Raw genomic sequence first — 16,419 nt, forward strand, 5'->3', positions numbered from 1 at the left:
TTCGCCGAAATTTCGAGCTTCTAATCGATAAGGGAAAGGGAAATTTCGAGTTTTTTTTCTTACTTTTGTGTGCAATGTTCGAAGATCGGCATTGTTAATCGAGGTGTTCTTCTGACTTATGAGTTTCAATCAACCAGGTTCGAGATCACTCTCACGTATTTACAAAAATAGCAAAAATTAAAGCGATCTTCCGATTTTATTTCCCAATTTTTACCTATTTATCGAAAAAAGAGGTCATTGGCTACAGTTTTCCCATGATAGGTTATGTGGTTGGTGGCTACAGTCGATATTCTCAGCAATAACACGAAATTATCGATGATATCTCCGATATTTCGCCGATAATCCAGAGAGAAACGAAAAATTGGGGTATCGGTGTCGCTAGTCTAGCGACACCGATATTATTGGCGATAATATCAACATTTCGTCGACAATGGGAATGCTGGTTATATCTAATAAAGCATAAGTTGGATGTCTTCGTGTATTTCATTATTTTTATAATAAAATAGAGAATCAATTTAATGAGAAATTGTGCATGTTTAGGTAAGATAATGCTTTGGAATTTAGGTTTTAGGTACTTTGTTTTCTTTATTGATGAATACTTTAGGATGTCATAGTTATCTTTATTAAAGCATAAGTCGGAAGTCCTTCGTGTGTTTCAGAATTTTTATAATGAAATAAAGAATCAATTTGGTGCAAAATTGTATATGTTTAGGTCAGATAACACCCTGGAATTTGTTTCTTAGGATTTTCAAATAGATTTGTAAAGTTAGGGTATTATTCATCAGACCTCTTGTGCTTATACACTCCAACAAAATGGGGTGGTTGAGCGTAAGAATAGACATCTGGTGGAAGATACTCGAGCCTTATTGCTAGAACTGAATGTTTCGCAAATCTTTTGGGGTGACAAAGTTCTCATTGCATATCATTTGATCAAGAGGATGCCTTCATCAGTTTTAAGTTGTAAAATACCATTCTCTTTGCTGTTTGCTGATCAATCAGGTTCTCTTGTTCCTCCCAAAGTGTTTAGTTGTACTTGCTTTGCTTATTTATTTGGATCAAGTCAAGATAAACTTTTCCCTCGTTCAACTAAGGGCATGTTTGTTTTCCTATTTACCATTGTAAATGGTGGTAAATAGGTAATTATAACATATTTCTATTGTTTGGAAGAGATGAAATACAAAGGGTAATTACGCATTGATTTTCGGAATTTACTTTTTGAAAAAATGGGTGGGAATGACTAAGTGAAATTTGTGGATATCACCATGATATATGTGATCGATCCACGCCGTCTATCTATTTTATCAGATCATTTTAGGGTTTGTGCCAAAAAATTTGGTAGATTATAAGCTCAAGTAGACCACACCGCAGCAAACAAGGGGATATTGACATCCATCGTTGAAATGTGAAGCCATCCGTGGGTCCTACACTTTTTTTTTCCCCCTGTGATCCAACCTGCTCATATGATCACATAGACACGGATGAAGGGAAAACACAAATATCAGCCGGATACAAAACACCTATGGCCCACGAGGTTTTCAATGGTGTGGGTTTAATCCCTGTGTTTCTTGTTCTGTGGTCCACTTGGACTTTGGATTTGCCTCAATTTTCAGTTTATGCTCTAAAACGAGCTGTTACAATGGATGGATGGCTTGGATCAGACAGATATATCATGGTGGGCCCTGTAAAATTTTGAAAAATTTCCATAATATTAGTGTCGAGTCAAATCAAATGTCACTGTGTATAGGCGGCTACTGTGTATTTCTAATGGGAAATAATAATTGTTTATTTACTTTTATTTCTAACTGTAAATAAGAAAACAAACACCCCCTAAGTGTATTTTTTTGGGATATTCTCATACTCGAAAGGGTTATTGGTGATATTCCCCTACTTGTAAGAAGTAATTTATGATTGCTGATGTCACGTTCTTTAAAAATATTCCATTCTATGTTAAAAATGAGCATATTATTGAAGCCACATTTACGGAAGCTCCCTTGTCATGTGTATTTCCTTTAATATTTGATGCTAAGATGCAACCGTCATCTCAGAAGGATTTCACGCAGACTTATTATAGAAAAAGGAGAGAAGACTAAGCATCATAGACTATTCCTCTTCAGTCTACTCAATTAGCTACTACACCTACTGAGGTTTTTAGTTCTTCTGAGTCTCCTGAGGTTGCCGATGATCTTCCTACTATGGTCCGGAAAGGTAAACACTATTGTGTTACTCATTCTATCTACAATTTTATCACCTTTTCCTATTTGTTCGCAAATTATCATAAGTTTGCCTTTACCTTGTCTACTGTATTCATTCCCAGTCAATCCAGGAGGCATTAGTTAATGAAAATTGGAAAAGAGCTATAAATGAAGAGATGGAACCCATGTACTCTAATGATAGCTGAAAGCTAACTGATCTTCCTTTGGGTAAGGCTCTTTTTAAGTGTAGGTGGGTGTACACAATTAAGCTTATGCCTAATGGGTCAATATATTGTTACAACGCTTTATGATTGGCCTCTCTTTTAGCTGGATGTGAAGAATGTGTTCCTGCATGGTGATTTACAAGAAGAAGTCTACATGGAGCAACCTCCTGGGTATGTTGCTCAAAGGGAGTCGTAGAAAGTGTGCAGATTAAACAGATCTATATATGGGTTGAAGCAATTACCACGAGCTTTCAGTAGTGTGGTTGTGTCGTTTGGATTAAAAAGGAGTAAAGTAGATCAGTCGGTTTTCTCAAAGCACTCTACCTTTGGCTACATAATTCTTGTTGTGTATATGGATGCTATTATAGTGACTGGTGATAACTTGGAGGGTGTTGAAAAGCTAAACTCATATCTTCAAACTCAGTTTCAGGTTAGAGATCTTAATTTTCTTCAATATTTTTTGGGCATTGAAGTGGTAAGATTGAGAATTGGAATAAATTTATGTAAGATAAAATATATTTGTGATTGGTTGGAATAGGCAGGCATGTTGGGTGCTAAACTACTCGATACACCAATGGACCCTTATGTCAAACTTGAACCTAAGAAAGGAGAATTGTTAAAATACCTTGGTATGTACAAGAGAGTTGTTGGCAAACTCATGTATTTGACAATCACCATGCTTGATATTGCTTTTTCGGTTAGTGTGGTGAGTAAATCATGTAAAGTCCGAGGACACCACATCTAGCAGCAGCCACGAGCATCCTTAGGTATTTGAAGTGTTCACCTGAGAAGGGTATCTTATATAGAGCTTATGGTTAGCTTTAGGGAGCCGGTTATTCAGATGCAGATTATATAGGGTTAGACATGATAGAAGTTCGATTATGGATTATCGCGCTTTCCTGGGTGGTAATGTTGTTACTTGGAAAAGTAAGAAACAGAACGTGCTTGTTAGGTCAAATGCTAAAGTTTTAACTAACAACACCCACAACATAAGAAAGATCCAGCTAGGTAATAGTTAGATAAGTCGGCCAACCAACCGACGATACATCCTTGATCAGAGAAGAGTTCACCATCATCAAGATTGATTTTATGAGTGTTTCCATAGGGGTAGACATGAGATACTGAAGAATTCGATGTACTGTCGTCAGATGTGTGCTACGAGGGGTCTGCATGGATTGACTAACAACACCCACGACATAGATAATAGTTAGATAAGTTGGCCAACCAACCGAAAATACTTCCCTAGATCAGAGAGGAGTTCACCATCATCAAGATTGATTTTATGAGTAGTTTCCATAGGCGTAGTGGCAAGCTTGCATCCTAGCATCTTTGTCTCTGAGAGAAGATTGAGGGCACATTTCCTTTGAAAGAGCATCACTTTGGACTTTGATCGAGCAACTTCAATCCCTAAGAAATACCGGAGAGTCCCAGGGTCTTTGATCTTAAATAAAGTCTTGAGGAAAGATTTAATAGCCACCATTCCCTCAGTATCATCTTTGTTAATGGTTAGGTATGGGCCATGGCCCTCTTGATTCTGATTATGGGCCATGGTCCACAAGTTTCTTACTGTTTTTAGTCTTGGGATATGCTAGACATAAATTTTATTGTACACAATGTTCGAAATATCAGTATCGTTCAATGTATCGCACCCTTGGGATATAGATACATATTGGTTATCGCACGGGATATATCGTTTGTATCGCATAATTTATCTCACTTTTTGGGAAACATGGGGAAACATTGGGAAAATGGTTGAATTTTTCAATAAAACTTTAGGGATTGTTAAAAAAGACCTTAATACACACTTTTAAATCATAACATCTAAAAAAAAAGGTGCACATAATAGGTTTCCTTTATATAGGGTCCTAAGCTATGTGCAGTCTGACTAAATTAATGCAACTATATTCAAATTGAAGGCATATCATTTATAAATATATCAAGATATGTATGGAAACACAACTGATTCCTTCTTGTCAACTCATTTTAGGGCATGAGCCCACAAATAAAGCAAATCCAATTCTCAGGTGGATCACACCACAAGAAACAATGGGCATGATGGACGTTTAATCCCTACTGTTTCATGTCGTGTGGCCCACTTGAGCTTTGAATCTTCCTGATTTTTGGGCTCATGCCCTAATATGCTTGGAAAAATGGATGGGCGGAGTGAATTTCTCACAAACATCATGGTGGGTCCCACAACGAGCCCCACAGGACCGTCCGTCTTTGGCTAGGTCCTAGTGGGACGTGGATTGCCTACCGACACTGTCAGTTACCTGTAGCTACTGGATGGTGGTCTATAGGCCCCATTGTAATGTATGTTTTTAATCCACTATGTTCATCCATTTTTTCAGATAATTTTATACCATAATCCAAAAAATTAGGCAGATTCAAATCTCATGTGGACCACACCATAGGAAACAGTGGTATTTGAATCCCTACCATTACAAACTTCTCGGGGCCACAAAAGTTTCGGATGAAGTTGATATTTGTGTTTTCACTTCATCCAGGTCTTTGTGACTTGATCAATAGGTTGGACGGAAAATAAACATTACAGTGGGCCCTAAGAAGTTTTTGACAATGGTCGTTCAATCATAATTGTTTTCTTGTTGTGTGGTCCACTTGAGATTTGGTTTTGCCTCATTTTCGGGATAATGCTCTAAAATAATTTGAAAAAATAGATTCATTGCTGGATATAACACATGCATCTTGGTGGGGCCCACAGAGCACCGTCCAGTAGCCACCTCAAGTCAGCAGGCAATTCGCGTCCGGGCGCGGTTTTGGGTGGATCCCCGGATCCACTAAGGTCTGTGGATCCATAACTGTGGAGCCCACTTTGATGTATGTGTATTACATCCACACCGTCCATATATTTTTACAGCTCATTTTATGGCTTGATCCCAAAAGTAAAGCGGGTCTAAGTCTTAGGAGGACCATACCACATGAAATAGTCGTGATTATAAACTTCATGGGGCCAACGGAATGTTTATTTGCCATCCAAACTGTTGATAAGGTCACAAAAGCCCAGATGAAGGGACCACACAAATATCTGCTTGATCCAAAACTTTTTTGGCCCATGAGAAGTTTTTAGTGGTTGATTACCACTGTTTCATGTATTATGACCCACCTAAGATTTGAATGTGCTTCATTTCTGGGAAGATGCCCTAAAATGAGTTTTCAAAACCGATGGACGACGTGGATATAAGGAACATACTTCAAGGTGGGTCCCACAGTCAAGGATCCCACCCACCTTGGTGGATTTGGGGGTCCAGCGAAGTTGTGCCCAGTGTTCGAGTTGTCGGTATCGCTACAAGTTTCGCTGGCTGGAGATAAAGATATAATATCGTTATCGCCGATAATATCGCCGATAACCGGAAATGCGGGGAAAACGTGGTAAAACGATGTAATTTTTCAATGAAACTTCAGTAGAGGCTTAAATACACATATTTACATGTTTAGGAATTAAAAAATTGTAAAAAAGAATGCATACATAATAAGTTTCTATTTAATTAGGGCCTACAAGCATGCATTATCATAAGAAACAATCCAATAGTAGCATAACAATCGCTTAAATCTCATTAAACCAATTAACAAGTATAATGCATTCATACATTTTACAACTATGCATAAATAAGCATATAAATTAAACAAAATACATATGCATGATGATCCAACCATCCATCCAACCATCCAACCACCCAACCATCCATCCCATCCATCCAACCATCCAACCACTCAACCATCCATCCCATCCATCCAACCATTCAACCACCCCAACCATCCCATCCATCCATCCCATCTAACTGTCCATCCATCCCATCAAATCATCCAATCATCCAAACATTTATCCATCCATCCCTATCCATCCCATCTATCCAATAATCCAACCATCCAACCATCCCATCCATCCATGCCATCAAATTATCCAAAAATCCACACATCCATCCCATCTATCCATCCAACCAATCATCCATCCATCCCATCCATCCATCACATCAAATCATCCCATCCAATCATCCATCCATCCAACCATCTAACCACCCAACCATCCCATCTATCCATCTAACTATCCATCCATCCTATCAAATCATCCAATCATCCAAACATTTATCCATCCATCCCATCTATCTAATAATCCAACCATTCAACCATCCCATCCATCCATGCCATCAAATCATCCGAACATCCACACATCCATCCCATCTATCCATCCAATCATCCATCCATCCATCCATCCATCCATCGCATCCAATCATCCATCCATCCAACCATCCAACCACCCAACCATCCCATCTATCTATCTAACAATCCATCCATCCCATCAAATCATCCAATCATCCAAACATTTATCCATCCATCCCATCTATCTAATAATCCAACCATCCAACCATCCCATCCATCTATGCCATCAAATCATCCAAACATCCACACATCCATCCCATCTATCCATCCAACCATCCCATCCAATCATCCAAACATCCATCAATCCCATCCATCCATCCATCCATCGCATCCAATCATCCAACCATCCAACCACCCAACCATCCCATCTATCCATCTAACGATCCATCCATCCCATCAAATCATCCAATCATCCAAACATTTATCCATCCATCCATCCATATCCATCCCATCTATCCAATAATTCAACCATCAAACCATCCCATCCATCCATGCCATCAAATCATCATCCATCCATCCCATCCATTGCATCAAATCATCCCATACAATCATCCATCCATCCAAACATCCATCCCATCTATCCATTTAAACATTCATCCAACCGACCCATCCGTCCATCCCATCCACCGCATCAAATCATCCCATCGAATCATCCATCCATCCATCACATCCCATCCAACCATCCAATCATCCAAACATCCATCCCATCTATCCATTTAAACATCCATCCAACCGACCCATCCATCCTATCCAATCATCCAAACATCCATCCATCCATCCATCCCATCTATCAATCCAAACATCCATCCAACCATCCCATCCATCCATGCTTCTAACCATCGGGAATGGATGATGTGTGGCCTCGGCCTCACTTAAGAGGGTGGCCCCAACTTTGAATTATGTATTCTATATCCATCTATTTTACAAGATCCTTTTAGGGCATGAACCTAAAAATGAAGTGGATCCAATTCTCAAGTGGACCTCATCATAGGAAACAATGGTGATTGACCATAAATGGGCCACAAAAGTTTTGGATCAAGCTGATATTTCCTTTTTCCCTTTATCCATGTTCACGTGACCTTAGCATCTGGTTAGATGACAAATAAACATTATGAAAAGATTAAGGTGAGCCCAAGGAAGTTTTTAATGGTATGGCATTTAATCACCATTGTTGTATGGTCCACGAGATTTGGATCTTGATTTTTGGGCTATGCCATAAAATGTTTTGGCAAAATGGGTGGACAATGTGGATAGAGAATACGTAGATCATGGTGTGCCCCATAGTAAGGGCCTCACTTGCCATAAATATCCCACTCTATTTAAATTTTTAGCTTTTTTAAAGCTGCATTTTTTTCTTAAAGTGGTGGTGAACCAGTTTTATTACATGATATGAAACTCACACTCTAAAATAACTTAAAAGTTACTTAAACTATTAGTTTTATTTCCATTTAAAATAGTGGTGACATATGCTTTTAAACGGTGGAAAAAGCATACTTTAGAAAAAGCTAAAAAGGTAAAGTTAAAGCAAATAGCTTCGACCCCTCTTTCAAAACCCTAAAACTCATGCCATCCCTCCGCAGCGGCCGCCGCAACGCGGGTAGCTCCGTTAGATTCTCCTTCCACAGGTATGAATCTATTCAATTACCTACTCTATCTAATCTAATATCTCTCGCTTTTTTTTTTTCTTTTTCTTCTTTGTTTTTTTTTTGAATTTAAAGCTTTATACAGAGATATAATCGTCGAATTGTCGATATTTTCGTTGTCATCAACGTTATCGGCGATATATATCGCCGATATTTGGAAGAGAAATGAATTTTTGGGTTTTCGGTATCGCAAGTCCAGCGATACCGAAATTATCGGCGATAATATCGATTTTTCGCCGATAATACGAACACTGGTTGTGCCTGTCCTGGTGGGGGTAGTTCCCAATTTGCGGCCTACACGAAACATCCACATGGGTGGGACCTTGCCATCATGGTCCCACCTTGATGTATGTGTTGTATCCACACCGTTCAACCATTTGGAGAGATGATTTTATGGCGTGATTCAAATAATGACACCGATCCAAAGCTCAAGTGGACCCCACCACAGAAAACAGTGGGGGCAGTTATGCCCACTGTTGAAACTTGAAACTATTTATGGGGGCCCACCATGATGTTTATTTGAGATCCAACCTGTTCATAAGGTCAAACAGATATGGACGAAGGGAAAACATGAATATCAGCTTGATCAAAAACTTCTATGGCCCCATGAAGTTTTTAATGTTAGACGTTCAATCCCCATTGTTTTCTGTGGTGGGGTCCACTTGAGCTTTCGATTTGCCTCATTCTGTCTCATAACCTAAAATGATATATCCAAATGGATGGACAAAATGGATATACAAAACATAGTCAAGGTGGGCCCCACTGTAAGGGCCACATGGTCTTTAGTGCAGTCGAGTCGCACCGAATCCCGGGGTGCGGATTAGGTGTTACCCGAGTAACAACTCAATCGGTGTTACCCTTATTGTAGGGCTCACCTTGATTATATATTTTATATCCACTCCGTCCATTCATTTTTCCAGCCCATTTTAGGACGTGGTCCAAAACATTAAGCACATCCAAATCTCAGGTGGACCACACCACATGAAACAATGATGATTGAATCCTCACCATTAAAAACTTCCCAAGTCCCATTGTAAGCAGATCCGTAATGTTTATTTGTCGTCCAACCTATTGATAAGATCATCTAGAACTGAATGAAGGGAAAATTCAGAGATTAGATTGACCCAAAACTTTTGTGGCTTACCAAATGCTGTTAATGGTCATTCACAACTTTTTCCAATGGCGTGGTCCACTTAAGATTTGGATTTGCTTAAGTCTTGGCATAACATCGTTAAATGATCCGAGAAAACAGATGGACAACGTGGATATTAAACACATCCATCAAGATGAGCCCCACACGGTGAGCTTAACAACACCCACTAAGCTATTACCTGCGTAATAGCTAATCCGCTCCCTAACTTAAAACCGATATATATATATATATATATAGAGAGAGAGAGAGAGAGAGAGAGAGAGAGAGAGAGAGAGAGAGAGAGAGAGAGAGAGAGAGAGAGACTCTTCTTCGTCAAAGACGGTCGCAAGTCCGCAACCCTAATCGAATCCACGCCAGTAATTCCAACCAAATTTCCCATAAATCTCTCCGACAATCTTTTTATTTGGCAAATCCCAACCCAAATCCCATCATCCTCGGCGAGAAGAGATGCAATTTTTGGATGAGTAGAGATCTTGCCTGTCGTGGTAGGTGTCTACAGTCTTGCTATATCGCGTATAAAATCAAGCGAAAATCTGGAATATCAAGCATTATCGTGCGATATATCGTTGATATCTCATGATATTTTGCGATATCTTGCGATATATTGCACGATATACAAGATACCACAAATTTTTTTTTAAAAAAATTTCCGAGAGACTTCTGAGGGGTTTCGTATCACTGGCCCACAATAACGATAATATCGGCCGATATATTGGCCGATAATATCGATATTGCGAACGTTGATTGTACATGGGTGTTTTTGTCATATTTGCTTTTTATTACTTTAATAAGAGAGAAAAGGGGGTGGGGATGTGAAACTCTAACCCATTCCTTTCTTCATCTTTTCTCTTTTTCTCTTTTTTAATCTCTATACCAATCTACATGGTATCGAAGCCTCGTTAGGAGTGGTTCGAGCCCTACAATCTTCTTCAATCCACCCCCAAGTTGCTAGATTTAACTTTGGGGATCTTTCAGAAACGTAGGGACTGATCGGGCTTTAAGGAAAAGCAAGTTGCTGTTTTTTTTAGAAAACGTATTTTCTGCGTCCTTCTTCAAATAGAAGGAAAACACCCTAAAAAAAGAGGGTGTTTGCCTTGAAGGATGGTGAAGGCTTGCTGATTTTTCATGAGGTGATATTTAAAGTTGTTCTTTTATGTTGGATTAATTGTGTAGATATAGTTTTTGGTTGAATATTCCTGCACGGAAAGTCATATGCAATGTGGGAACCATTTTGACCTAAATTGGAGTTATTCTGGGCTAGAAATTTCTGAGTTATGTGACTCTGGACATATAATTGTGTCTGGATTTGGTGTTTAAAATTAGGGGTCTTCATTGTTGTTGAAGTAAGTTTATTGTGGAATGTATATGGAGCTCAAAAGTGTAGTTAGTGGTTCCTTGTCTTTGGGGAATTGCGGGGTCCCTCCTTCAATGCCTCAATAACCTTTGTCAACTTAAATGGGAAGAATTATCTTTAATGGGCCAAGTTTTTAGAGGTTTTTCTCTTAGCCTGTGAAAAGGATCAATATTTGATGGATCCTAAACCGGATGAATCTTCAATCCACACAGTCAGCTACTGCTCCTACTGAGGTTCTTAGTTCTTTTGAGTTTCCTGAGGTTGCAGATGAGCTTCCTATTGCAGTCCGGAAAAGTAAACGTCCTTGCGCTACTCATCCTATTTCCAACTTTGTCACTTTTACCCATCTATCCACAAATTATCGTAAGTTTGCCCGTACCTTGTTTGTTGTATCTATTCCTAAGTCAATCCAGGAGACATTATCCAATGAAAATTGGAAACGAGCTATAGATGAAGAGATGAAAGCCATGTACTTCAATGATACTTGGAAGCTGACTGATCTTCCTTCAGGTAAGACTCCAGTCAAGTGTAGATGGGTGTACACTATTAAGTTCTTGCCAAATGGGTCAATTGATCATTACAAAGCCAGGTTGGTTGCTAAGGTACTCAGATTTATGAGGTAGATTATGTGGATACATTTTCCCCAGTGGCTAAGCTTAATTCAGTTCGGGTTGTTATATCACTCATTGCGAATCTTGATTGGCCTCTCTTTCAGTTGGATGTGAAGAACGTGTTCTTGCATGGAGACCTACATGAAGAAGTTTAATTGGAGCACCCTCCAGGGTATGTTGCTCAGGGGGAGTCATCTAAAGTATGTAGGTTATACAAGTCACTACATGGGTTGAAGCAATCACCACGGGCTTCGTGAGAGAATAATGTAAATATTCTAAATTTGTATTCATTTTTTGTTTTGAACATGTTTATGGTAGTGTAACTGTCCACTCTTTGGTGAGAGAGTTGTATTGGGTTGTCTGGTGAATTTATGAACATGGTTATGCGTTCCTAATGTTTGCACATCCCAATCAAGCATTAGAATTAGAAATCAGAAAAAAAAAAATGCATATATCACTTTTTTCGATTTAAAGAAAATGGCCCTCGGTGCTTCTATTCACCTAAATCGCTTCAATCTACTATTTTAATCCTAAAAACGATAGTACGAGTGGTCAAAATCTACTATAGAATGATGTAGAAAGTTTTTTGGAATGAGAAAAGTGAAAAAAAAAAGAGGAAAATAGATTTACATAGAACAAAAAGTGGTCGTTTTTCGAGCATCATGGGAGTAATAGTCGTTATGCCCCGTAATGGCCCCTTTAATGGCCGATACGGTCCAAAAAAACCAACTGTCCTCTTTCACCCTCGTATTGCGTAACGGTTATGGCCGTTACCTATACGCATCGGCCTTTACGGCCATATTGTAATGGATACGGAACACCTTGGTGGGCCCACCTTGATGTGGATCATTCACCATATGGGGGGCACCTTCAATATGAGTTGTTCATCATGCAAGCCCACCTTTGATGTCCACCATCCATCATGTGGGTCCCACCTTTGCTATGGACCGTCCATCATGTGAGATCCACCTTTGATGTCCATTGTCCATCATGTGGGTCCCACATTTGTTGTGGACCATTCATCATGTGGGACCCAACCTTCAATGTGGGTCGTTTATTATGTGTGCCCACCTTTGATGTCAACCTTCCATCATGTGGTCCCACCTTCACTGTCCACCATCCATCACGTGGGTTCCACCTTTGATATGGATCGTCGATTGGGTGGGGCCACACTTTGATGTGAGGCATCCATTATGTGGACCCACCTTTGATTTGATCATGCCTTATGTGGGCCTCACTTTCAATATGGGTTGTTCATCACGTGGGCCCACCTTAGAAGAGAGCAAGATGGGAATTACTTTAAAAGTTTAGAGTCAAACTTGTCCAAAATTAATAAAAAATGTCTACCAGCTTAAGCCAAATAAGCTCTTAAACAAAAAGTGACCTCATCACTTTTTTAAAGAGGTTTTTTGCTAGTTTCTAAAAAAAATAAGTGGTAAAACTAGAGTTTTACAAATAGTCTATTTCAAAAATAAGATCTTATTATTATTATTATTTTTTAATAGAATAAGCAAGCTCTTATTAGTAGAGTTGCCAAACAGCCCCTAAGATCATGATTGCCTTGAATGTTATCTATATGTTTCTGTAGTGTTGCAATTTGAAGAAGCCTATAATATGACATTGATAGACAAAATTGGCTTCTCACAACCAAAGTCCAGTTGCAAATTTGTAAGAAGCCTATAAGGACATTGATGGATTAAGTTGCCTTGGTACTATCGAAGGTCCTTTGTATGATCTAAGGCCCTTTAGTAGAGCCTTCTCCCAACCTTATTGGAATAGTCTTGACTGCCCCCTCAAACAACTTTCTCTCCCTCTCTCTCTCTCTCTCTCTCTCTCTCTCTCTCTCTCTCTCTACATTGATGGATTAAGTTGCCTCGGTACTATCGAAGGTCCTTTGTATGATCAAAGGCCCTTTAGTAGAGCCTTCTCCCAGCCTCATTGGAATAGTCTTGACTCTCTCTCTCTCTCTCCCTTCCTTCCTCCCTCTGTTTTTATTTTATTTTACTTCTGTTTTTTTTTTTTTAATAGTGCTTGATATAGGATCCTATGCCTACCTGATCAGAGATTTCCCCATGTAGCCACCATGGAAGTTTGATCTTATAACTCCTGTCAACTGATTTCCAATCCCTGAATATGATGTTGTTTTTACACTTTCCTTAATTTTTCTTTTTAAAATTTTGAGACCTAACAAATTGCAAATAATCACATAATTTCTAGTTAGTTCTCAAACTGCCACTAATGAACTAAAGGGCTGTTTGATTTTCCAATTGCAGTGGTAATTCAAGGCAAATGGGTAATAATTATTTTCCTTTGAATTTCCGGCTGCATTTTCAAGGTGATGTTGCTGCCTTCATTTATTGCACTCTCACATCACCCGAGGAAAAACGTTACATTTGTAGGGTCACTGTGGTATACATGTCTTATCCACACCGTGCATCCCCTTAGCTTTATTTAGGGCATGAGCCGAAAAATGAGGCAGATCTAAAGCTCAAGTGGACCACACCATAGGAAACAACGGGAATTGAGCTCTTACCATTGAAAGCTTTTTGAGGGCCCTAGAAGTTTTGGATCTAGCTGATATTTTTGTTTTCCCTTTATCCATGACTCTGTGACCGTATGAACAGGTTGGATGACAAATAAACATCAATGTGGGCCCTAGGGAGAAAATAGCTTTCAATGGTTGATGTCTTTACAATCACTGTTTCTTAAGGTGTTGCCCACTTGACCTTGGGATCTGCCTCATTTTTGGACTCATATTGTAAAATGTGCTGTTAAAAAGGTTGGATGGTGTGGATAAGTCACATACATCACGATGGCGCCCAAAAATCGGTGATAACATTGTTTTTGTGGACCGATTTTTGAGATGTAATTCCTGGCCGATTTCAAACAGGTGAAGTTAGTCATAATTACTTATTTACATGTATTTACTAAGAAAATAAAAAAATCAAACAGCCCCTAACTTCATCTTGTAAAAGTAGCCTTGGCAAGGACAAAAAAAAAGAGGAAAGATTTGTGGGCAAATGATATTCCAATGAAGTTATAGAAAATATTTGGTGAAATCAAATTTGTTTCATTATCCAGCCTTTACAATTATTTTATAGACAAACAAATCTCAATGGTGGTGGAAGGGAAGCAACCTGATACCTGTTTCTCAAAAATAAAAGAGATGCAACAACTTGCACAAAATCTCCGGCGATCAGACTTGTGATTTACACTGAAGCTTTTAAGTGTGGTGGAACAAAGAGTGGGACTAAAAACAGTTGTATCAGAGAATTAGTCCGGCAAGAAGCCAGGGTGAACAACACATGAAGCTATTTTTCTAGATAGACAGTTGATTGAAAGTATTGATAGAAGATGTGCACATGGTGTTATTATAGATCTAGAAAAAGCATAGGATAGAGTACCTGGGGAGGTTTTGTAGTGGGCGATGAACAGGAAAGGGGGAAGATATCTTGACATCATTAAAGACCTGTAAGTGTAATGAAAGTGGGAATAGCTTGTAGTGAGATACATGAGTTTCTGAAAGTAGTGTCTCCATTAGGGATTAACTCTAAGCCATTAGTTTTTTGCACTGGTATAGATTAATTGTTGGCCAATGTCTAGTATGAGGTCCCGTAGTGTATCTTGTTTAGGGATGATGTGGTGTTGGTCAATAAGGCCAGAGGAGGTGAATTAAAAATTAGAGGTTTGGAGGAAGACTCTAAAGTCTAGAGGTAAAAATGATCAGAACTAAGAATATTTGGAAGTTCAACTTTAGTACAACTAGCTATAGAGGAGAGGCTTTAGTTAAAATCGGTGGCCAGTATACTTCACAAAACAATGCATTTCTTTACCCTAGCTCTATTATCCAAAGGGTGGAGAGATGGATGTGGATGTTTCCAATAGAATCAAAGTTGGGTGGGATGAATTGGAGATCTGTCCTCCGGAGTGTTGTTTGATCAGTACATGCTGAAACTTGTGGCCTGTTTGATTTTCAAATTACAATGTAAATACATTGTAAAGTAATCATCATTACTTACACTTGTAATCAATGTTCGAAGTATCGGTATTGCTGCAAGTTTCGCTGTTCGGGGATCTAAAAACAATATCAATATCCCCGATAACTAGATGTGAGGAAACATTGGGAAAACATGAGGAAAACGGTGAAATTTTTCAGTGAAACCTTTAGGATATGCTAAAATACACACTTGCATATTTAGGAATAAAAAATTGCAAAAGGAATGTATACATGATAAGTTTCTGTTTAATGGGGGCCTAAATGCATGTGTTGTCGTAAGAAACTAATCGAACCATCCCATCCATCCCAATTATCCATCCAACCATCCCATCTATTCATCCAACCATCCAACCTTCCATCCAAACATCCATTGGTATTTCAAAATATCGATTACTTACAATATTTCGTCGAGAAATCATTGACAACTGGAAAGGAAATGAAAGACCGTGGTGTTGATATGGCCCTTGTTGCGATAATGCTAATATCGTGATATTATTGATATTACTGTTGACTATTTGAACACTGCATACAAACCATCTGCCCATAAAAAAAAGTTGAAATGGAATTTTTTTTTGATAAACAAAATTTTGGAAACATCGATACAATGGAAATATTATCGAAATATCACCAATACACCGATGATACAAGCGACAGTTGGAATTTACATAGTCGAAAATATTGGCGATATTGATACATTAGCGATACAAGCGACAGCTGGAATTTACACAATCGAAAATATTGGCAACACACTGGAAATATCAATACATTGGCGATACTTAGCAATACATCGCCGATACCTGGAATTTATTAGACTACCAATGTTATCGGTATCTCTACTAGTGTTATCGGTATCATCAAGCTGGAGATATTTCGATAATATCAGGGATACTCCGAACAATGCTTTTAATTATGAATCTTACCCCAAAGCTGATGTTGACAAGTGCGGTGTTTTGGCACAAAACAGAGGCGGGAAAACATTTTGGGCACAAAAACTGTAGGGCCCACTGTGATGTATATGTCATATCCATGCACTTCATCCATTCCGCCAGCTCATTTTAGGACATAA

At 38.8% G+C, this 16,419-nt stretch overlaps 1 protein-coding gene across 5 annotated transcripts in view; it reads left to right on the forward strand.

The window, feature by feature from the left end:
- LOC131239940 (ALBINO3-like protein 1, chloroplastic) overlaps window positions 1–16,419 on the forward strand; it is a 96,036-nt gene that overhangs the window by 20,564 nt on the left and 59,053 nt on the right. The window contains exon 1 of one of the 5 annotated variants that reach the window (XM_058237886.1): window positions 2,164–2,205. The exons of the other annotated variants lie outside the window; for them this stretch is intronic. Coding sequence (XP_058093869.1) covers window positions 2,179–2,205 — 27 coding nt within the window. The 5' untranslated portion in view covers window positions 2,164–2,178. Of the gene's footprint in view, window positions 1–2,163; window positions 2,206–16,419 lie in introns of those variants that run through there. 5 annotated transcript variants of the gene reach the window in all.

This window comes from Magnolia sinica, chromosome 3, assembly GCF_029962835.1.
Source record: "Magnolia sinica isolate HGM2019 chromosome 3, MsV1, whole genome shotgun sequence".
Lineage (NCBI taxonomy): Eukaryota > Viridiplantae > Streptophyta > Magnoliopsida > Magnoliales > Magnoliaceae > Magnolia > Magnolia sinica.